This window comes from Copadichromis virginalis, linkage group LG9, assembly GCF_057382275.1.
Source record: "Copadichromis virginalis isolate Kocher_CV1m ecotype Utaka linkage group LG9, C_Virginalis_male_GT1.1, whole genome shotgun sequence".
In the NCBI taxonomy this organism is placed as follows: Eukaryota; Metazoa; Chordata; class Actinopteri; order Cichliformes; family Cichlidae; genus Copadichromis; species Copadichromis virginalis.
In genome coordinates, this window is record NC_140626.1 from 1,755,668 (window position 1) to 1,775,378 (window position 19,711).

At 38.4% G+C, this 19,711-nt stretch overlaps 2 protein-coding genes across 2 annotated transcripts in view; both read left to right on the forward strand.

The window, feature by feature from the left end:
- The first annotated feature begins 9,900 nt into the window (after window positions 1–9,900).
- LOC146701082 (uncharacterized) overlaps window positions 9,901–19,711 on the forward strand; it is a 28,185-nt gene continuing 18,374 nt past the window's right edge. Inside the window, exons 1-2 of the mRNA XM_085467424.1 lie at window positions 9,901–10,090; window positions 11,745–11,881. Of these exons, the coding sequence (XP_085323550.1) occupies window positions 9,901–10,090; window positions 11,745–11,881 (327 nt within the window). The remainder of the gene's footprint in view (window positions 10,091–11,744; window positions 11,882–19,711) is intronic.
- Window positions 13,005–17,604, forward strand: LOC146701083 (uncharacterized). The gene is made up of 7 exons (XM_085467422.1): window positions 13,005–13,068; window positions 13,506–13,712; window positions 14,163–14,328; window positions 15,302–15,974; window positions 16,111–16,178; window positions 16,689–16,732; window positions 17,463–17,604. The coding sequence occupies exons 3-5, from the start codon at window positions 14,292–14,294 to the stop codon at window positions 16,148–16,150; spliced, it is 750 nt and encodes a 249-aa protein (XP_085323548.1). The 5' UTR covers window positions 13,005–13,068; window positions 13,506–13,712; window positions 14,163–14,291; the 3' UTR covers window positions 16,151–16,178; window positions 16,689–16,732; window positions 17,463–17,604.

Below are 19,711 nucleotides of genomic sequence, written 5' to 3' on the forward strand. Positions count from 1 at the left end.
CAGAGCGTTTCATGACTTCATTCATCCACCCTTCACATTTCCAAAATAAATCATTCAGGGACTTGTTCTTTGGATCAAACCAACTATTTTGATCTTCCAAAAATTCATCTTCACTCATAAGTTGTTGCAGTTCAGAATTTAGGCTTGCAAAGTCTTGCTGCAAAGAGCTAAAGTCAACTCGTAATTTAGTTTTAACGAGGTCAACATTTGCATCATCTTCCATTAATTGCTCAATTTCTTTTTTCATGCCTGTTAATTGAGAGAGCTTATGTCTACGTTTGTTGACATTTCTAGTCTTGCAGTCTTCCATAACCTTCTCAGTCATTTTTACAATCCTTTTTCCACTGCTTTGTTCGTCCATGGGCAGCAAAATTCCAAACTCAATCAATACACATGCACCTCAGCAAATTGAAAAAGGGCAAGGCAATTTAAAACTTACGGTTTTCCATCTTCAGTTTTTCCTCGGTTTGGTATTTCCTTCTTACTTACAGTTTTTTCTGAATGCTTAAACCCTAACTGTGATTCCTGTAGCACAATCTCTAAAACTATTCAGACTTATAGCAAAACCACTCACTGAGTTTGCAAAACTAAAAGCACAAAAACTGCTTTGCACTCAGTTTGCAATTTTGTAACACACACTTTGCAAAACTGTAGGCACAATTCACTGCACAACACTCAATTACCAAATTTCCAACACACTCCTAGCAAAAGTATACACATGTATGGCTATCATTAACACTAACTTGCCAACAGTCTGCCAGACTTTCACACGTGAAAACTTTTTTAGATAATTAGTTCACTTTGCAATCAGCCTAAGCACTATAATACAGGTAAGCTGTGTGTGCGGAGTACAATGGAGGGAGCAGAAAGAGTGAGAAGTAGAGGAGGCCGAGGAAGAGGACGAGGAGGTGAAGAAGTAGGATGAAGAGGACGACAAGGACAAGGAGGAGCAAGAGGAAGACGAGGAGGGGGGAGAGGAAGATGAGGAGGGGGGAGAGGAAGGGTAGGAAGAGTAAGAAATAGAATTGCTGATGACATCAGAGCTACAATAGTGGACCATGTAATCAACCGTGGAATGACCCTGAGGGTAGCTGGCCAACGGGTCCAGCCTAACTCGAGCCGCTACACTGTAGCAAGTACCATAGGGACATCTTGAAATGAGAATCGGTTAGTACAGTCACTTCGCACAAAGATTTGTAGCACTGCCATATGCCAATGAGAAACACCCCAATACCATTGATGTAAAAATACTGAAATTGTTACTTTACAGAATTGCTAGATGACCAGATGCTGGGGCAGAGGAAGCATGTTCACTGCAGACCAAGTAACCCATATAGTCATTATGGCGATTGCAAATAATCCTATACTTGGAAATAAACACTTGTGTTTGTTTTGATGTGTGTGAATAAACAGCAGTACTTGAAGTTTGGATCCCTCTATGCTTATGGATCTATGACAGAAGTATGAGCTCAAACTGACATAGCCTACCTTGTGCACAGAGAAAGCAAAAGCCAGATGTGTTTTGTATTCATACCATCAGTGTGCAGTTGGCGCATTTTGTGCTTAGTAGATGATGGCTTGTGTGTACTGTTTGATACGGAAACACCATTTTTACGAAGGTGTGAAGAGTTAATCTAGCTGTGTTTGCTTTTGCAAGAGAACTACAATGTTTTGATTATTGGGTGACAGGTTTTCTTATTTGTGTGAAGAGTTTTGCAAAATTAGCCAATAGTTACAAAAAATGTGCTTAAGCAATCAGAAAAAACTGTAATAGTCAGGCATTTTCAAACTCCATTAATCCGTGAAGAGCAGGTTTTTTGACTAATGTAGGTTTCCTTTGAATGGAGCCTTAGCTTGACGCTCCGCTTAGTCCCTCTTTCCATATCCAAAAAACAAAAAACAAAAACAACAGTCCTTGATAGTTTCTCAATATTTATTTCAAAAGTCCAAACAGGTACACAGCAACAGAATTCCAAATTACGAAAACTTATAAAGCTCAATTCAAAATGGATGAAGAGAGATTGCGAGGTCAAAAAACCATGTGGCTCCACTGTCCTCTCGCCCAACTTCCTGTTTTTTCTGCACTATCAAAATAAAAGCATATATTTCAAATTAAACTGCATGTAGGCTTCTACAGTACTCATGGCCAATGATCAGTGGTCTTTGATCAGTGTTGGTGATCAGTGGTCATGACAATTTGCATATTAATGATCAAGATATTGACCTCACAGCCCATTGTTCACCAGTTTCATTCATTGTGCAAATGTTCTGTCTCACTCAGGAGTGGGCACACTTCCATCCTCTCGAAGCCATTCAGTGTGTCCACGCCCAAAGTATGTGGGAAAAAAAGTATGTGAAAAAGGTATGTGAAAAAAAAATCCATGAATTCACATGGTAGGATTTGTAAAGAATTTATTGGTAAATTAGGGTGGAAAATAAGTATTTGGTCACCTCAAACAAGGAAAATCTCTGGCTCTCACAGACCTGTAACGTCTTCTGTAAGAAGCTTTTCTGTCCCCCACTCGTTACCTGTATGAATGGCACCTGTTTGAAGTCATCATCTGTATAAAAGACACCTGTCCACAGCCTCAAACAGTCAGACTCCAAACTCCGCCATGGCCAAGACCAAAGAGCTTTCGAAGGACACCAGGAAAAGTATTGTAGACCTGCACCAGACTGGGAAGAGTGAATCTACAATAGGCAAGCAGCTTGGTGTGAAAAAATCAACTGTGGGAGCAATCATCAGAAAATGGAAGACATACAAGACCGCTGATAATTTCCCTCGATCTGGGGCTCCACGCAAGATCTCATCCCGTGGGGTCAAAATGATCATGAGAACGGTGAGCAAAGATCCCAGAACCACACGGGGGGACCTGGTGAATGACCTGCAGAGAGCTGGGACCAAAGTAACAAAGGTCACCATCAGTAACACACTACAACGGCAGGGAATCAAATCCCGCAGTGCCAGACGTGTTCCGCTGCTGAAGCCAGTGCATGTCCAGGCCCGTCTGAAGTTTGCCAGAGAGCACATGGATGATACAGCAGAGGATTGGGAGAATGTCATGTGGTCAGATGAAACCAAAGTAGAACTTTTTGGTATAAACTCAACTCGTCGTGTTTGGAGGAAGAAGAACACTGAGTTGCATCCCAAGAACACCATACCTACTGTGAAGCATGGGGGTGGAAACATCATGCTATGGGGCTGTTTTTCTGCCAAGGGGACAGGACGACTGATCCGTGTTAAGGACAGAATGAATGGGGCCATGTATCGTGAGATTTTGAGCCAAAACCTCCTTCCATCAGTGAGAACTTTGAAGATGAAACGAGGCTGGGTCTTCCAACATGACAATGATCCAAAACACACCGCCCGGGCAACAAAGGAGTGGCTCCGTAAGAAGCATTTGAAAGTCCTGGAGTGGCCTAGCCAGTCTCCAGACCTCAACCCCATAGAAAATCTGTGGCGGGAGTTGAAAGTCCGTGTTGCTCGGCGACAGCCCCAAAACATCACTGCTCTCGAGAAGATCTGCATGGAGGAATGGGCCAAAATACCAGCTACTGTGTGTTCAAACCTGGTAAAGACCTATAGTAAACGTTTGACCTCTGTTATTGCCAACAAAGGTTATGTTACAAAGTATTGAGTTGTATTTTTGTTATTGACCAAATACTTATTTTCCACCCTGATTTACGAATAAATTCTTTACAAATCCTACCATGTGGATTCATGGATTTTTTTTTTAAAATTCTGTCTCTCACAGTTGAAGTGTACCTCTGGTGCAAATTACTGACCTCTGTCATCATTTTAGGTGGGGGAACTTGCACAATCGGTGGCTGACTAAATACTTTTTTGCCCCACTGTATGTGTAATGAGAGTGTGAGTAATGTGAATGTCTAAGTTGTGGGATAAAATTGAGGCAGAGGCAGCCAGAAGGGGACAAAGGGGGGGATGCCTCATCTGCACCCTGGTGACACACCCCTACTCCAAGGCCCTGCAAAGGCCCCCACAGCAGCAGTGCCACCGAGCCCCACAGAGCTCGAGGCAGCCTACCCGACCCCACTGCACAGGGAAAACTACACCCACCGCAGCATTCAGTCAACTCCCACACAACACAAGTTGTGCTGTCAAAATTAATGCGATAATTTATCAGATTAATGTGAAACATTTAATGCGTTAAAAGAATTTAACATAATTATTGATTAACATTCAAATTCAAATCTCAGTGAAAACAGTGAAAAAAAACCAAAAAAAAACAAACAAACAGTGAAAACAGAACAAAAATCTACCATAAAGAAAGAAAGCATGAGACAAGGCTAATCAAAAGGTATTGGCTGAAGCATTTGCTTATTACGCCAACCCTTTTCACAAAATATCTTTTTGTATGCAGCTCCTGTACACAGGGCTTGAAGAAAATAATAAAACAAAGCAAAAACCAAACAAACAAAGAAAAAAAACAAAAAAAAAAACAAAGAAAAAAAAAAAACTTTCCACCTTAGATAAGTAACTACATCAAAGCAAAAGAATCAAGAGGTTGGTTTTTTTTTCTCCTTTTTGCTCTTTTCATTCTTGATTTCTATATTTTTCTATTACTCTATTTTTAAACATGTTTTTAAACAAGGAAAATGAACTACACCTTTTTAAATCACTGTCATAACTATTCCACAGGTTAACTCCTCTAACAGAACCACATCTCTGCTTTATTTTTGTCCTTATCTTGTTTTTTTTTTAAAGAAATCTGTTCCCCTTAAGTCATATTGACTCTCTCTGACTTTGAACAGCTTCTGAGTACTGGGGCAAAGCAAGTTATTTTGTGCTTTATACATTATCTGTGCCATTTTATATTCAACTAAATCATAAAATTTCAGGGTATTCAGATTAATAAACAAAATGTTAGTTGGTTCTATATAGTTTGATTGGTTTATAATTCTTATAGCTCTTTTTTGTAACTTGAAAATATGAAGAGTGTTCGTTTTATATGCATTACCCCATATCTCCAGACAGTAAGTCATATATGGAAGCAACAGAGTACAATAAAGTGTGTATAATGATTTTTTGTTCAGGACATGCTTTGTTTTATAGAGAATAGCAATGGTTTTTGACATTTTTGTTTTCACATGGTTTATATGAGACTTCCAACTCAGCTTATCATCAATTATCACTCCAAGAAATTTATTTTCGTACACTCTTTCAATTTCAATTCCATTAACCCTGATTTTAGATACATTTTTCATTTGTCTAGTGCCAAAAATAATCAATTTTGTTTTCTTTATATTTAATGATAACTTATTTACATCAAACCAGTTTTTTAATATATTTAACTCCTTTTCCGCTGTAGTCAGAAGCTGTTCTAAGTTTTTACCTGAGCAGTACAGAGTGGTATCATCAGCAGACAATACACATTTTAACAGTTTGGAAACACTACATATGTCATTTATATATAATATAAATAATTTAGGGCCCAGCACAGAGCCCTGAGGAACACCACAAGTTACCTTCAACTGCTTAGATTTTACATTATTGAATTCGACATATTGATATCTTTCATCCAGGTAACTTTTCATCCACTTGTATGCTATCCCTCTTATGCCATATCTCTCTAGTTTATTCATTAATATAGAATGATCAATTGTATCAAACGCCTTTTTTAAGTCTATAAAAACACCAACAGTATATTCCTTATTATCTATTGCATTAGATATCCCTTCAACAAGTTCCATCACTGCCATTGAAGTGGACCTTTTCACTCTAAAGCCATATTGGTTATCACTTAGGAGATTATGCTTCTCAATATATTTATCAAGTCTATTAACAAATAACTTTTCTAAAATTTTGGAGAACTGTGGGAGTAGTGATATTGGCCTATAATTGGTAAACTGACATCTCTCTCCGTTTTTATGGATTGGAATAACTTTTGCTATTTTCATTTGTGAGGGAAACACACCAGTTTGAAAGGACAGATTACAAATGTATGCGAAAGGTTGCACTATATATTCTATAATACTTTTAACTAATATCATGTCAATACCAAAACAGTCAGTGGACTTTTTATTTTTAAATGTCTTCACAATGTTAATTATTTCTCTATGAGTTACAGCACCAATAAACATGGAGGACACATTCTGAGTAATATGTTTATTTAGGTCGTTATTATTTCTTGACTCTGGAATTTCTTTTGCTAAATTAAAGCCAACATTTACAAAGAAATCATTAAATTCATTTGCAATGTCTTTAGTTTTATCAAGCACAATATCTTTATCTTTTTTAAAATAATCTGGATAATTCTTATTTTTTGAGCCCTTACTGTTTAATATCCTCCATGTTTCTTGTGTGTTACTTCTACTTTGCTCCAATAATTTGTGGTAATATTCTTTCTTACTTGTTCTTATACTATTTACTAATCTATTTTTATATAACTTGTACTTTATTTCAGCATCTTTTGTCCTCTGTTTTATGAATCTCTTATATAGATTATTTTTCTTTTTACATGCATCTTCTATCCCCTTTGTGATCCATGGCTTATTTGATCTGTGATGCTTTCTAGTGATTTTCATTAAAGGACAGTGTTTTTCATATAGTGAAATTACAGTTGATAAGAATGCATCATACGCACTATTTGAATCTTCATTTGCAAAAACCTCATTCCAATTGTGTTCCTTTAAGTCCACCTGGAGGGCAGCAATGGCTCTTGTTGTTCTATGTCGTATCATATCAAATATTTGATTCTTTTGTTTAGTTTTAATCCCAAAATAATTTTGAAAAATTGCAAAAACAGGAAGATGATCGCTTATATCAGTTATAAGAAGTCCACCTACTATTTCATGGTCAATTTTATTTGTGAATATATTATCTATCAATGTAGCTGTATCAATTGTTATTCTACTTGGTTTTATAATTACAGGGAAAAGGGAGTTACTATACATTGTATTTATGAAATCTGTTGTTTTCTGATGTCCATTTGGGTTTAGCAAATCTATATTAAAATCACCACAAATTATTTGCACTTTTTTATCATTTAGGTTGCTAAACATAGCAGCAAGTTTTTCATTGAATATCTCAAGGCATGAACCTGGTGTCCTATAGATGCAACTTATAATTATATTGTTAGCTTTTTCAACATGAATTTCAATAGTGACACATTCCAATATGTTATCTATGGTGCTTGACATGCATTCAATCAGACTACATTTCAAAACTTTATCTACATATAAAGCAACACCGCCTCCTTTTTTATTCACCCTGTTCATTGTAAATAATTCGTATCCTTCCAGTCCCATTTCACTAACTTTCTCATTATCGAGCCATGTTTCTGATATTGCAATTATGTTAAACTTTTTTAACTTACTTAAACATTCTGTAATTTTAGAAACATTTTTATACAGGCTTCTACTATTGAAATGTATGACCGACAATGCATTTGCCATTTTAATATTCACATTGAATTGGTCATCTGTATAGTACTCACAAGTATTATTGGTGTTATTGTAGAAGTGGGTATCTGGGTCAATGTTACTTTCAGGGTCATTCATGTTGTGCTCTGCATAGTTAAACGTTTTGAAGTTCGTTTTCTCAACGTGTGTGGCAAAATAACCACCTTGACAGTCCTTTTCATAATCAAAGTCTTCCTCTTCAATATCTCCGAATGGAAACCTATAATCTGTGTCCAAACTTGTCATTTATGTGTTTTTGTTGTTGTTGTTTCCATTGTTTTTGAGCCATAAGGCCAGAAACACTTTCCATACCCATTGTTCATTATCCAATCGTCACTTTTCCAATAGATTCCATAGCAGATTCCTGATTATTTATATTGCTCTAAGTCTTTGAGTTCTCTTATCATCACAACTTTCGCTTCTTCGGGATTGCCATTTAGTCTTATCATTACTTTGCAGTTCCTCGTCCATGTCGCTTGTATCTTATTTTGTTTTCTCAGGCTGCGTGCCTGTCTTGCAATTTCAGCAGTCTTTTTCGTTAAATGTTCATTTAAATACACACCAGTCCCTTTTAGCTTCTTACCCTGTTTCAGTAACTCAATCTTTGTTTTGCGACTCACAAACCGAAGAATGATTGCTGGCTTTGTTTTACTGTCTTTTCTGGGGAGCGTGTGGCATGCTGCAATATGATGGCTCTGAATACTTACATTCTTCGTTTGAAGGAATTTTATCACTTGCTGTTCAAGCGTTTGCAGCTCCTCTACCGGGGCATCTTCACCGTCTTTACCTCCGCCAGCTGTTACTCTGGCGTAGGTTCGGTGTTGCGTCTCCAGACCACTTATGACTAAATCATCCATTCTTGTGTATTGTTCAATTAATGCAGTTTTCTTGTTTTCCTGTAATCCAAGACCTTTAAACTTGTGAGCAGCTCTGAAGGAGGGGGCAGCATTGCGCTGTACTGGCATTTTGGCTTGCTGGAACAGGTTAGAAGAAGAAGTGATACCATGCTACAGGCTACAGACGCAAGCATGGACAAGAACGGATGGGCTCAGTGGTCCAGCAAGCTTGTGCAAGTGAGGAATGTCGCTCTCAAAGGAGACCACTGGACTTTGGTGAACAACGATAACTACTTGGTAACAATATTGACTCGACTCTACAATCGTTTGCACTAACGGTGAGTAAAACTGAAGAGAGACACTATGCTGAGGCGTGTGCTGGACATTTTTTGACTATTGCAAATGAATGGAAAATCAAGGACAAGTTAACCACCCCTGTCATCGACAGTGCTCGTAACATGGTTGCAGTTGGCAGACTACTTCCATTTGAACACCTGCCCTGCATGGCCCGCATTCTGCAGAGAACAGTCACAGTTTCTCTCATGACAGTGGATTTGAAAGGGTTTTGGCCAAATGTCACAAGACTGTTGGATATTTTAAGCATAGTCCAGCAAACGCTCAGGAATTTAAAGGAACAGCAAGTTGTACATGGACATAAAACAGTGTGAGAGATTATTCTCACTCTCATGTCACATCATTCAAAATAAGCGTACTTCTTTGTCCTCAGATAATGTAAACAAAACAGTCTGCCTCAGTTATTGGCTGAGTGCAAAGGACCAGGTCAAATTACTTCTTTGGAGTGAAAAATTTTCAACATTCTGGGTTTTCAGCTGTGTCTTTTTGTGTTTTAAATATTGACTTTTGTGCATTAGGATGTTACACATTTTGTTGTTTACATTTCTATTGTTGCTAGATTCTATAAGAAAGTATTATTATTAAAACTAAAATCTCATTTTAATGTCCTTTATTGTTATGGTATTCTGCTTCCACTTTTTAGGCGTGGGTTCAGTATTATTTCCTATGAGCAGATACTAGAAAGATGTCTTTAATGTGAGTCACTGTTGATGACCTTGAAGGTTTTTTTTTAAAGTTGTATTTCACAGGAGAGAACCCGTGTTAAAAGATTGAAGAAAACTATTAAAATTCTCTTTGAATTTAAGCGTACATTCTTGTGCGATTAATTAGTTTTTTTTTTTCAATTGATTGACAGCCCTATACATAAGACTACAGACACCCAGGTTGAGTTCATCCTCCACCTCTGCTAGATTTCTGCTAGAAGTTTAGAGTCCACCTGCCACTAGGTAACAAAAGGTCAACACTGCCCCCTAGCATCCTGGAGCACTTCCGTTGTGTTTTAGAGTTTGTACGTGTTTTGGAGTTTGTACGTGCTTTGTCTCTAGGGTACGGTAGCCCTGAAGTGCAAATCACACCAACAAATTGCTAAACACAACAAAAAAATTGAGAAGCTCTGAAGCACAAAAACAAATTAAGACGCACAAAAACAAAACTGAGAAGCACAAAAACAAAATTGAGAAGCACAAAAACAAAAGAAGAATCACAAAAACAAATTGAGAAGCACAATTACATTAAGAAAACCGGAAAGGGTAGGTACCAGTCGGCAACAGGAGACATCACTGACTGGATGTCCGATCTGTTCGTCTTTGGAACCGGAAGTTACTCTGCCTGTAGCGCATTTCGTTTGAAGAAGAACGGCGGAATGTTTTGTCCTAGCTGTGGGAAAAAGCTGGTTGAGGAGTCGCCGAACTTTTGCAGCGGCTGTGGCGAGAGGCTTTATCACGCATCTTGCATCGGAGACACTTCACTCCCATTGAGTAAGTTACAGTTTTTTACAGAAGCTAGGACACATTTCCCAATACTTAGGTCACTTTTGCAAAACACTTCACACAATCCTCCTAACTGACCGTCAGCTTGGCAAAGCAGTTCATTTCACATTCAAAATGCACTACAACTACCAAAACACTTCATTCAGGTCTCAAATAAACTCATTCTTCCAGAACACTAGCAAAGGTTGACAGCCGACAAACACACTTTGTCACCCACAAAACAATGACCTAAAAAACACTAACAACATGTAGCATTACACAGTGTTTTCTTGTGTGAAACAAGGACACATCTCTGTTTATAATTTCAATATATGTTACTGCAATGAATCAGACATCATGCAGAATTTGTTAATATTTGTTTCTGTATTTTTATTTTTTTTGCACTAAGTAATCCCAAAATACAAGAATTTGTATACACACCATCCACTGATACACATACAATAGTAATGCTAATCTACTCGGTCTTCTCCATTTGGCCACAGGTTCTCATCCACATCACATCTTATGTCATCTAGGGCAACACACCTAGGAAAGAATCTTCTGGCTGCCAGAATTGAAGGAGTTGAACAATTGAAGGAGTAACACCTGTGTAGATGTTCATCTACAATGAGAATCAGCTGTGGCTGGTTAAACTGCATTTTTAGATTTAAAATATGTTTCAATAAAATATTGCTGTTGCATTTTGCTGTCTTTTTAAGTTTTGCATTGTGTTATTGTTTTGGCCATACGTTTAACAGTTTTGAAAACAGTATGTAAGCACATGCAAAATGTCCTGTCCGTACAAAGATTTTTGGCAGTTGTTGTGTCTGAGTGAGAAGATAATTCATGAAATTTGAGAGATGTAGTCATTGAATGCATTTTGTGCCAAAACAATGATAACTGGTCCTCAGTTTAGCCCACATAGACTTCTGTTGTGCTCACTGTGTGAGGAGTTTTGCAAACGTGACCTAAGTATTGAGAAATGTGTCCTAGCGTCTGTAAAAAACTGTAATAAGCATAATAAAATGTTTATTATTTATTGATTTATTAGCCTAGCGTTAGCTGTTTCCAGACCATAGCAGACCAGAGGGCTGTTCCACTAAGCGAGCTCAGAAAATCGAGGTTCATTTGAAAATGCACGCAGCTGTCAAAATGACTGCTCAAGACCTTTCTAGTAGTGAAGGTTTGAGGGCAGTTCTGGTGTTAACAAACCTCGCAGCTAGGGTGCCACCGACCAGACTTGTCCACAAGCATATTGCATAATGAATGAGCAGAAAGACTGCAGGTTAGCCTCGTTCCTGGAACCGAATTTGGGGCAATCGAGCCTGGATTTTCAGAGTGAGCCTGGCTTTTGGGATTAGCTTGCTTCGTGGAACAGTCCTCTGAGCATTTCCACAACTGAAACGATAATAAATTAGTTCATTTATTATGTTTGGTTAACTTTAGGAACTAACACTATTATGTGTCTATACATTAAAACTTACTGGTGTAGAATTGTATTGGTCAATAGTATCAGTTGCATTGTCATTCCTTGGTAGAAATTTTCTAGTGAGATTATTCAGTGTTGTCCTTATTTGCGTGTTGTGTGGACAATGGAATGTCACATGAATGAATGTCTTTAATGTGTGACATTGTAGTACATTTTTCCTTTGTTTCCCTTTAGCATCACAGACTACCTCAAACTGCCCGACTCCAACCTTCAGCACCTTCATAGAATACAGAAAAAAGAAAAATGAAGAGAGGCAAAAGTGTTCTGAAGGGAGGAAGGGCTTAAAGAAAAAGGAAAAAAGAAAGGTTCAGGTAGTTTGGCTAGCTCAGTCTGAAAACAAGTTGAGGTTAATTTTCTAATGACATTCTTTTGTTATTCCTTAGGGGAGTTGTGTAAAAAATGTTCAGTGTAGTAAAGCTATCCAGAATAAGAACAATTGTTTAGGAGTAATTGTACATTTAGGTTGTCAGGAAGATCCCTCTTTTGCAGTTAATAAATATTCAAGTTTGAATAGATCTGCTTAGAGTCATATTAGTATCTACTTGGCCCATTGTTCATGTCTTTTTCCCAACCCGTTCTCACTCCCGACGCGTAAAATAATGACGATTTGTCACGTCCCTTAACTTCTCATGCTGACGCCTAAGGTACCCTTCCACGTTTTTATGTGACGCTGTGGGTTGTCAATTCATTCCAATATGAACCCGCTCGCAGCGATCAGAGACGCTTCGAGCAGAGGCTCCAGCCATCCATTTACTCCAATAATAACCCCGTCACGGCGAAACATGACGCCGTGAAGCACAATCTAACTGGAGAACCGGGGACCCTCTCCGCGAACGGGTTTTTCTCCCTAATTTAATGCTTTCTTTTAATGACATCGTTAACATTTCTCAACAAAAACACGTGAAAGTATCACTGATAATTCAACAATAAAATCACTTCATGTTGTGGCCATCACACAGTGTTTTCCAAACTGATTCACGATCTGAAAGTGCGCAGATTTAACGTATACATAATCCTTCGTTAGGTTTATTATTTTCATTTCACACGTAAAACACATTTATAGATTCATTCACCACTCCTGCTAGTTTTGGATGCGCTCGGCTCCAACCAATCAGACCAATTTACGCAGACGCACTAATCCCGTAACTGCACACTACCCATAATCCTCAACCGCCGTCGCTATGGAAATGAAGATAACAACAGCTTGGTGCTACCCGTTATTCCTTTATTTACTCTAAAATAATAACCAGCGATAATACGAAATTAAACTGGCCCAGTGTTTAATTATGTAATTAAAAAATGCAAATTGTAGTATTTTATTTTTTACAAATTGCAATATTTATCTACAGCGCGCCTTTAGCGACACGTCAACAGATCTTAAGCAAGGCGATTGGATGGTTTTTACTTCAATGCATCTTGGGAGTCGTAGTAAATGTATCTTTCAACTCACGGTCCTGCAGCGAAGTTTTCGACTGGACACGAGGCAGATCCTAGCTAAGTAAGTTGTGATAAACTGTGGGTAATTTGCATGTTCACTGAAATATTAATTTCAGTGATATTAAACTGATATTAAACTTGAAATGTTTTCACAGAGCAGTCTGTGTACCAAGAGAACTACTTCTGCAAAAGTTTATTTAAATTTTTTTGTGATGTATTCTCATGTGTAAGACACTTGCTTGGCCACCCAGCTAATGTTAGTACTGCTCTATTTTAGCAATGTATCTTTTCTGTAATCAATTCAGGTTTTTTTTTAACCCTATTCACGTAATTAACTCAATATTAATGACTTTAATCTCGTAATTGATTTTTTTTTTCTAAATATGGTGTAATACTGCCTCGTAATATAAGTTATTTCTTTGGTCATAAATTATTTTTGTAATCGTTTCACCAAAACAGACCTGAAATAATCCCTACATGTTCCATTTTCATTTGCAGAAATGACAAAGCCAAAAACCAAACCATGCCCTTCCTGTCAGGCCCCAAACACCTGCAACAGGAAGACATGCAGTGGATGCCTGGGCAGCCTGAACCTAAAGGAGGGATTGAAAAAAAAAACAAGAACAGTTTAAAAACAGTAACTGGGCTGCCTCTGTTAAAAAAAACAGAAATGCGAGCAGGGTGGTTAATTCAGCCCAGTTGTCAGTAAGTTTAAAAGTTCTGATCTAATAAGTGGTTGGTCTGGTAGACAATTCTTTATTAATCACAGTTGTCAATGTTTTCTTGTATATCATGAAGTAAGAAACTAACAAGACATGTATATACACATAAAATATTAATTTATAAAAGAGCATAAATAAAAAAGTTATTCACATCAGAATAACATCATCACACTAAAGACATCCAACTAGAAAAAACTTGTTAAAAACTATTTTTATTCAAGCTACTTCTGATTTTTAATTTAATCGGCTATTAACTGAGAGACAAAACATTTCAAGATGGATTTTATCATACATTTACAGGTTTGGTCACCATAAATACTTTTTAACTATCGACAACAATAAAACAACAAAGATGTGAAACTTAAAGGTTTGTTATACATCAATTTGCTTACATGAAAGACTGGCTGCATGTTTTTCTTTGTTGTTCTTGCAGGTTTCAAAGCTACATGCCCTGGGCTACCAACCAATTCTGTTTCTTGGACAGTTTGACCGTAAGGGCCGTATAGTAGGGGACGTGATCACTCAGATCGAACCAGCGGAAGGTGCTGCACGTGACATCCTCATGAAGATGAGGAAGCTTTATGAACACCTTCTGAGAAGTAAGATATGCTTTGTCCATTATCTGTAACCAGGTGTCCTTATCAGGTAGCCTATCCTAGCTGTCTTTGGGTGATACTCATGGTACACCCTAGATAAGAAGGCAGATCATCACGGGGTACATAGAGACAAACAAGATGGTGAGGATGAGGATAGTTAACAGTCACCAGCTATTCTGTTCTACTCTACTCTATTCTGTTCTGTTCTATTCTATTATTCAGCCAAGGTTCAGACCAGTAACCTTCTTGCTGTGAGGTGATAGCTGCCCTACATGTCCTGTTGCTAACATGAAAATAGTGTTATATCTGCCTTATTACCTCCCCATGTGTCGGTCACATCACCAAAGCTAGCCATACTGAACCTCTGGTGTTACCCACCTGAACAATTTTGTATGTGTGTGTGTGTATAGTATGGTCTTTCACACTCATGTATATACAAATGTAATTTTAAAAATCTTCACGAAAACCAGACCTGATAATTCTCTTTGAGACTTTCTAGTATAACAAATGTTATATAATGTTACCAATATGAACACCAAGATTCTTAAATAATTTATATACTTCTTAAGAGGTCACCTGATTACCTCCCTGAGGTAGTTAGCATCACCACTGTACAAAACTCCTAAGTCACAGTACTAGCTTGAAGTGTCAAATGTTATTCACTACAAAGTCAGGAAAGTAGTGTCATCAGAGGAAAAAGTCATTATCTATCTGGATTTATAGTCACACTCATTAATTTTTTAATGTACAATGTAGAAAAGCACTACAGATGTCACACTACCCTAGAGGGCACTTGTACTGAATTATTTGGGTCAGTGAGTGTGCGAGATGACTTATTTGATGCCAATATTTACCAGTTGTATCTTTAGTAAAAACTTAACTGAAAACATGCAAATCACTACTTATTATGTGTTTATGTGCACTGTACATTTTTTCAACCCATTTTAATGAATGTTTAATATTTAAAATTTTTCAGAATTACAAGCTTCACCTCCTGCTAAAAGTTCTACACCAGCAGCTGGACCATCCTCTGCTGACAGTGTCGATGCTGGACCAGTCCCAGACCCAGAGGCTCTAAACGAGGAATTTATTCTTCATTTAGAGCCTGTACCAACATCTTCCCTCTGTCAGCCTCCTGCATCCTCCTCTTCATCTCTGCTTCCTCCTGCATCCTCCTCTCCATCTCTGCTTCCTCCTGCATCCTCCTCTCCATCTCTGCTTCCTCCTGCATATTCCTCTCTGTCTCTGCTTCCTCCTGCATCCTCCTCTCCATCTCTGCTTCCTCCTGCATCCTCCTCTCCATCTCTGCTTCCTCCTGCATCCTCCTCTCCATCTCTGCTTCCTCCTGCATCCTCCTCTTCATCTCTGCTTTCTCCTGCATCCTCCTCTCCATCTCTGCTTCCTCCTGCATCCTCCTCTTCATCTCTGCTTTCTCCTGCATCCTCCTCTCCATCTCTGCTTCCTCCTGCATCCTCCTCTCCATCTCTGCTTCCTCCTGCATCCTCCTCTCCATCTCTGCTTCCTCCTGCATCCTCCTCTTCATCTCTGCTTTCTCCTGCATCCTCCTCTCCATCTCCACATCCTGCATCTCCCTCAATTTCTACGGTATACACCTCGGATGTCCCAAACAAAAAAAAGGACAAGGAAAGGTTAGACGTTATGGTATTGTAAATGTACGAAACACATGACATGTTCGTTAAGTTTGTTAAGATTTCTTTTTCTTAATTTTTGCATTTTTTCCAGTTTTACAGAACTCATGTAAATATTTCATTTGTTATTTTTCAGAATGCCGAAAACACCGTACACAGAAGATTTTCAAATATGAAGAGATAGTAGACAGGAGAGTTGTAAATGTAAGTAATTTAGCCTGCTGTTGTGCAGATTTGTTTGCGTCTTTGGACTTCCCGGATTTGATCTGTGCCTGACTGAATATCCATAAGCTTTTGTATTTGATGAATCTACACTAATTCAGCCACTGAGTCAGGATTTCACTCCAAATAGGACATTAAATAAGAACAGACCACCTGATACGACCTGGTCGTGCTGCCTTCCTGATGTTTAAGTTCTTTAAAGTCCTCCTGACATCATGCTCAGAAGGAGTGATTGATGTGGAGGTGCTCCTTCCCATTCAGTAACATCTGCTTCAGTTAGTTTTGCTTGTGAGCCACAATGTAAGCAGTGTTGCTTTGCTGACATGCACTCGATGCTGGCAGTACAAGCATTGTAGTGGTTCTTATGTTTTTGTAAACTAATTGTATAATATATTGAGCCATTCAATAGTACACAAATGTTTATAAGCTCCTTTTTGTATGCAACTTGCATGTCTTTCTTAATTAATTGTTTGTTTATATCATGTTTTTCAGGAAAAAGAAGAAGTTAAAGTCAAGTGGAAGCCTTGCTCAACATGGTATGTAGTAACAACTTTGTTGGAGGGGAACAGACATTCATATTGTTGATAAATAGTTATCAACTCAATTTGAATTCATGTATTTGGACTAAAGTAAATTGGGAGCTTTTAGCTATCGAGCTCCTCTTCTGTGAGGAGCTTGATAGCTGTCCACCTCCAAAGTCCATTATGAGTTTTGGAGGTGGACATGGTCAACACTTTTAAGAGTAGGCATAAGACTTTACTTCTTTATAGAGCTTATAGTTAGGGCTGGTTCAGCTCAGCCCTTAGTTATGCTGTAATAGGACCAGACTGCTGGGGGTTAGTGTCCCCCCCCCCTCTCTCTGTCTCTTTTAGGGTTATGCAGGCTCAGTATTGGTTGGAGATGCAGTCACGTCTCCTTTTACTGAAAACTCTCCCCCTCTCCCTCACCACCATCTGTAAACATACATGTCTCAGTAATGCAGTTCATGCATGTTACTAACTAAACTTCTTCCCTGGAGTTTCTGTGCTCTCTCATCCAGCAGGTTCCAATGGATCGTGGCTGCTGCTGTGGTCCTGCTTGACATCTACTACATATATTAATACTCTCTGACTTGATTTGATTAATTTATATTACAATGAAGGTGTATAAAGCATGACATGAATATAGAAGATATTTCATCCTAAAAAATTGTCATATGTCACAACCTAAATTGTCCTATTTTGTGTGTGGTTGTCGTTGTTGTTTGTTATGTTTTTCTCCTGACAGTGGCAAAGTGTGGGATGACACATGGGAACCTGCGCAGTTTTACACACAGTAAACCAGGCACCACAGGTCGCAGAGATCGCACAGTTCACAGCTTGTAGTTCAGCATAAAAGTTCAAAATAAAATATTTACTATACATTTCAACCAGTGTCAGTCTCTCTTTCACTCTCTAATTGTGGCTTAAGTACCTAACATATTCATGAATCTGATCGATCAATAATATCTTCCCTGCACTCGACATCTCATAGTTTTACATATCAGCCAACATTATTGTCTACATCCTCATAAATATAGAAGTGACTTGCTTATTATAACATATTACAAGGTAAAGTAATACTGCACTGCACGTATAGTAAGTAACACCTACTGTGTATGGGAGCCTAAAGCAAAGTTAACTGCACCAGTACCAGCTTCAGAACATATTGTATATTATATGTTTCTACCTTTTTGTAATATGTCATGTTTAGATGCAGTGACAATTGCACATTTGGAGTTGTGGTCATATGTGGTCTTTATATACAGGGTATTAAAAAAAATTGACATTTTTTGCTATTTTTCTTGTTTGTTTGCACAATATTATTGTGTACATATTACATATGTAACATTATTGTTAATATTATTATTAGATATCAAAGATACAATTTGATTGAGGGTTTTCCTGTCATAATTTCAATAAAAATGCAATTACACACGTAAACAATAGGATCAAAATAAACTTTTAAAAAGTCTGTTGATCAAATGCTGATTTTCAAAACATTCTAGAGGAAAACAGAGATAAAATAATCTGAACAGTAACAGTGATCGTGGATGATGATGGAGGCTTCAATGGATTATTCTGTTTCAATCAATAGGTTCGTATCTATGACAATAATTTGATAAGTTTAACAGGTTGGTTTAGGCCTGGCAATACAGCAAATATTCACAAACTTTTGTTTTTGAAGAATGTTTATCTTTTTTGGGATGAAGCTATCTGGCAAAATGAGACAACCCTTTTAACCTCATCTTTATGTCTTTTTTGTGGCTATGATACTGGATTTTGGTTTGATGCATATGCAGGTTACAGCTGGGGAATGGCAGTATGTTGTGGATTGATTTGGCATGTTCAACCACTGTTACACCAAACTCTCTCACTTATAACATGATAAAGGCCTCTTACTCAGTGTCATGGATTTTCTATACTTTTGGGGACACAGGGCCAAAGTCTGAGGCAATAAGTCAGATCAAAGAAGGCAATGATTCTAAAATGGGAGTTTACTTATGTCATTATATATATCCAGGAATATGTGCCAGAGGATAGTTGTCATGAAATCAATATTAAATCAAAGTATTCCTTAATTACCACAGCTGACACGAGTTCTCCATAGCTGCCTGCTGTCTCAGGATCTGTCTCCAAAAAGGACCAGGGAGCGCTAACATGTTATGTTCTAAAATGATGAAGAAAATGTACATTAAACATAATATAAACTTACTGAGTGAAGTAATGTCAAGAGGATTCCTTTAGCTCCTATTGGGTTGGTTCCTTGATCAATGCAATACAGAATCATTAATCTGGTTTTATGTAATGTCCTCAAAACATGTCAAAATGAGGCTCACTAGTCTGTGTGGCCTCCACATGCCTGTATGACCTCCCTACAACACCTGGGCATGCTCCTGATGAAGTGGCAGATGCTCTCCTGATGGATCTCCTCCCAGACTCCAGGACTAAAGCATCTGCCCACTCATGGACATTTTGTGGTGCAGTTGGTGGATGGAGCGAGACATAATGTCCCAGTTGTCCTCAATTGGATTCAGTTCTGGGGAATGGGCGGGCCAGTCCACAGCATCAATGCCTTCGTCTTGCAGGAACTGCTGACACACTCCAGCCACATGAGGTCTAGGATTGTCTTGCATTAGGAGGAACCCGGGGCCAACCGCACCAGCATATGGTCTCACAAGGGGTCTGAGGATCTCATCTCAGTACCTAATGGCAGTCAGGCTACCTCTGCCGAACACATGGAGGGCTGTGCAGCTCCCCAAAGAAATGCCACCCCACACCAAAACTGACCCACTGCCAAACTCATGCTGGAGGATGTTGCAGGAAGCAGAAGGTTCTCCACGGCGTCTCCAGACTGTCACAAGTGCTCAGTGTGAACCTGCTTTCATCTGTGAGGAGCACAGGGCGCCAGTGGCAAAGTCGCCAATCTTTGTGTTGTCTGGCAAATGCCAAACATCCGGCACTGTGTTGGGCTGTAAGCACAACCCCACCTGTGGA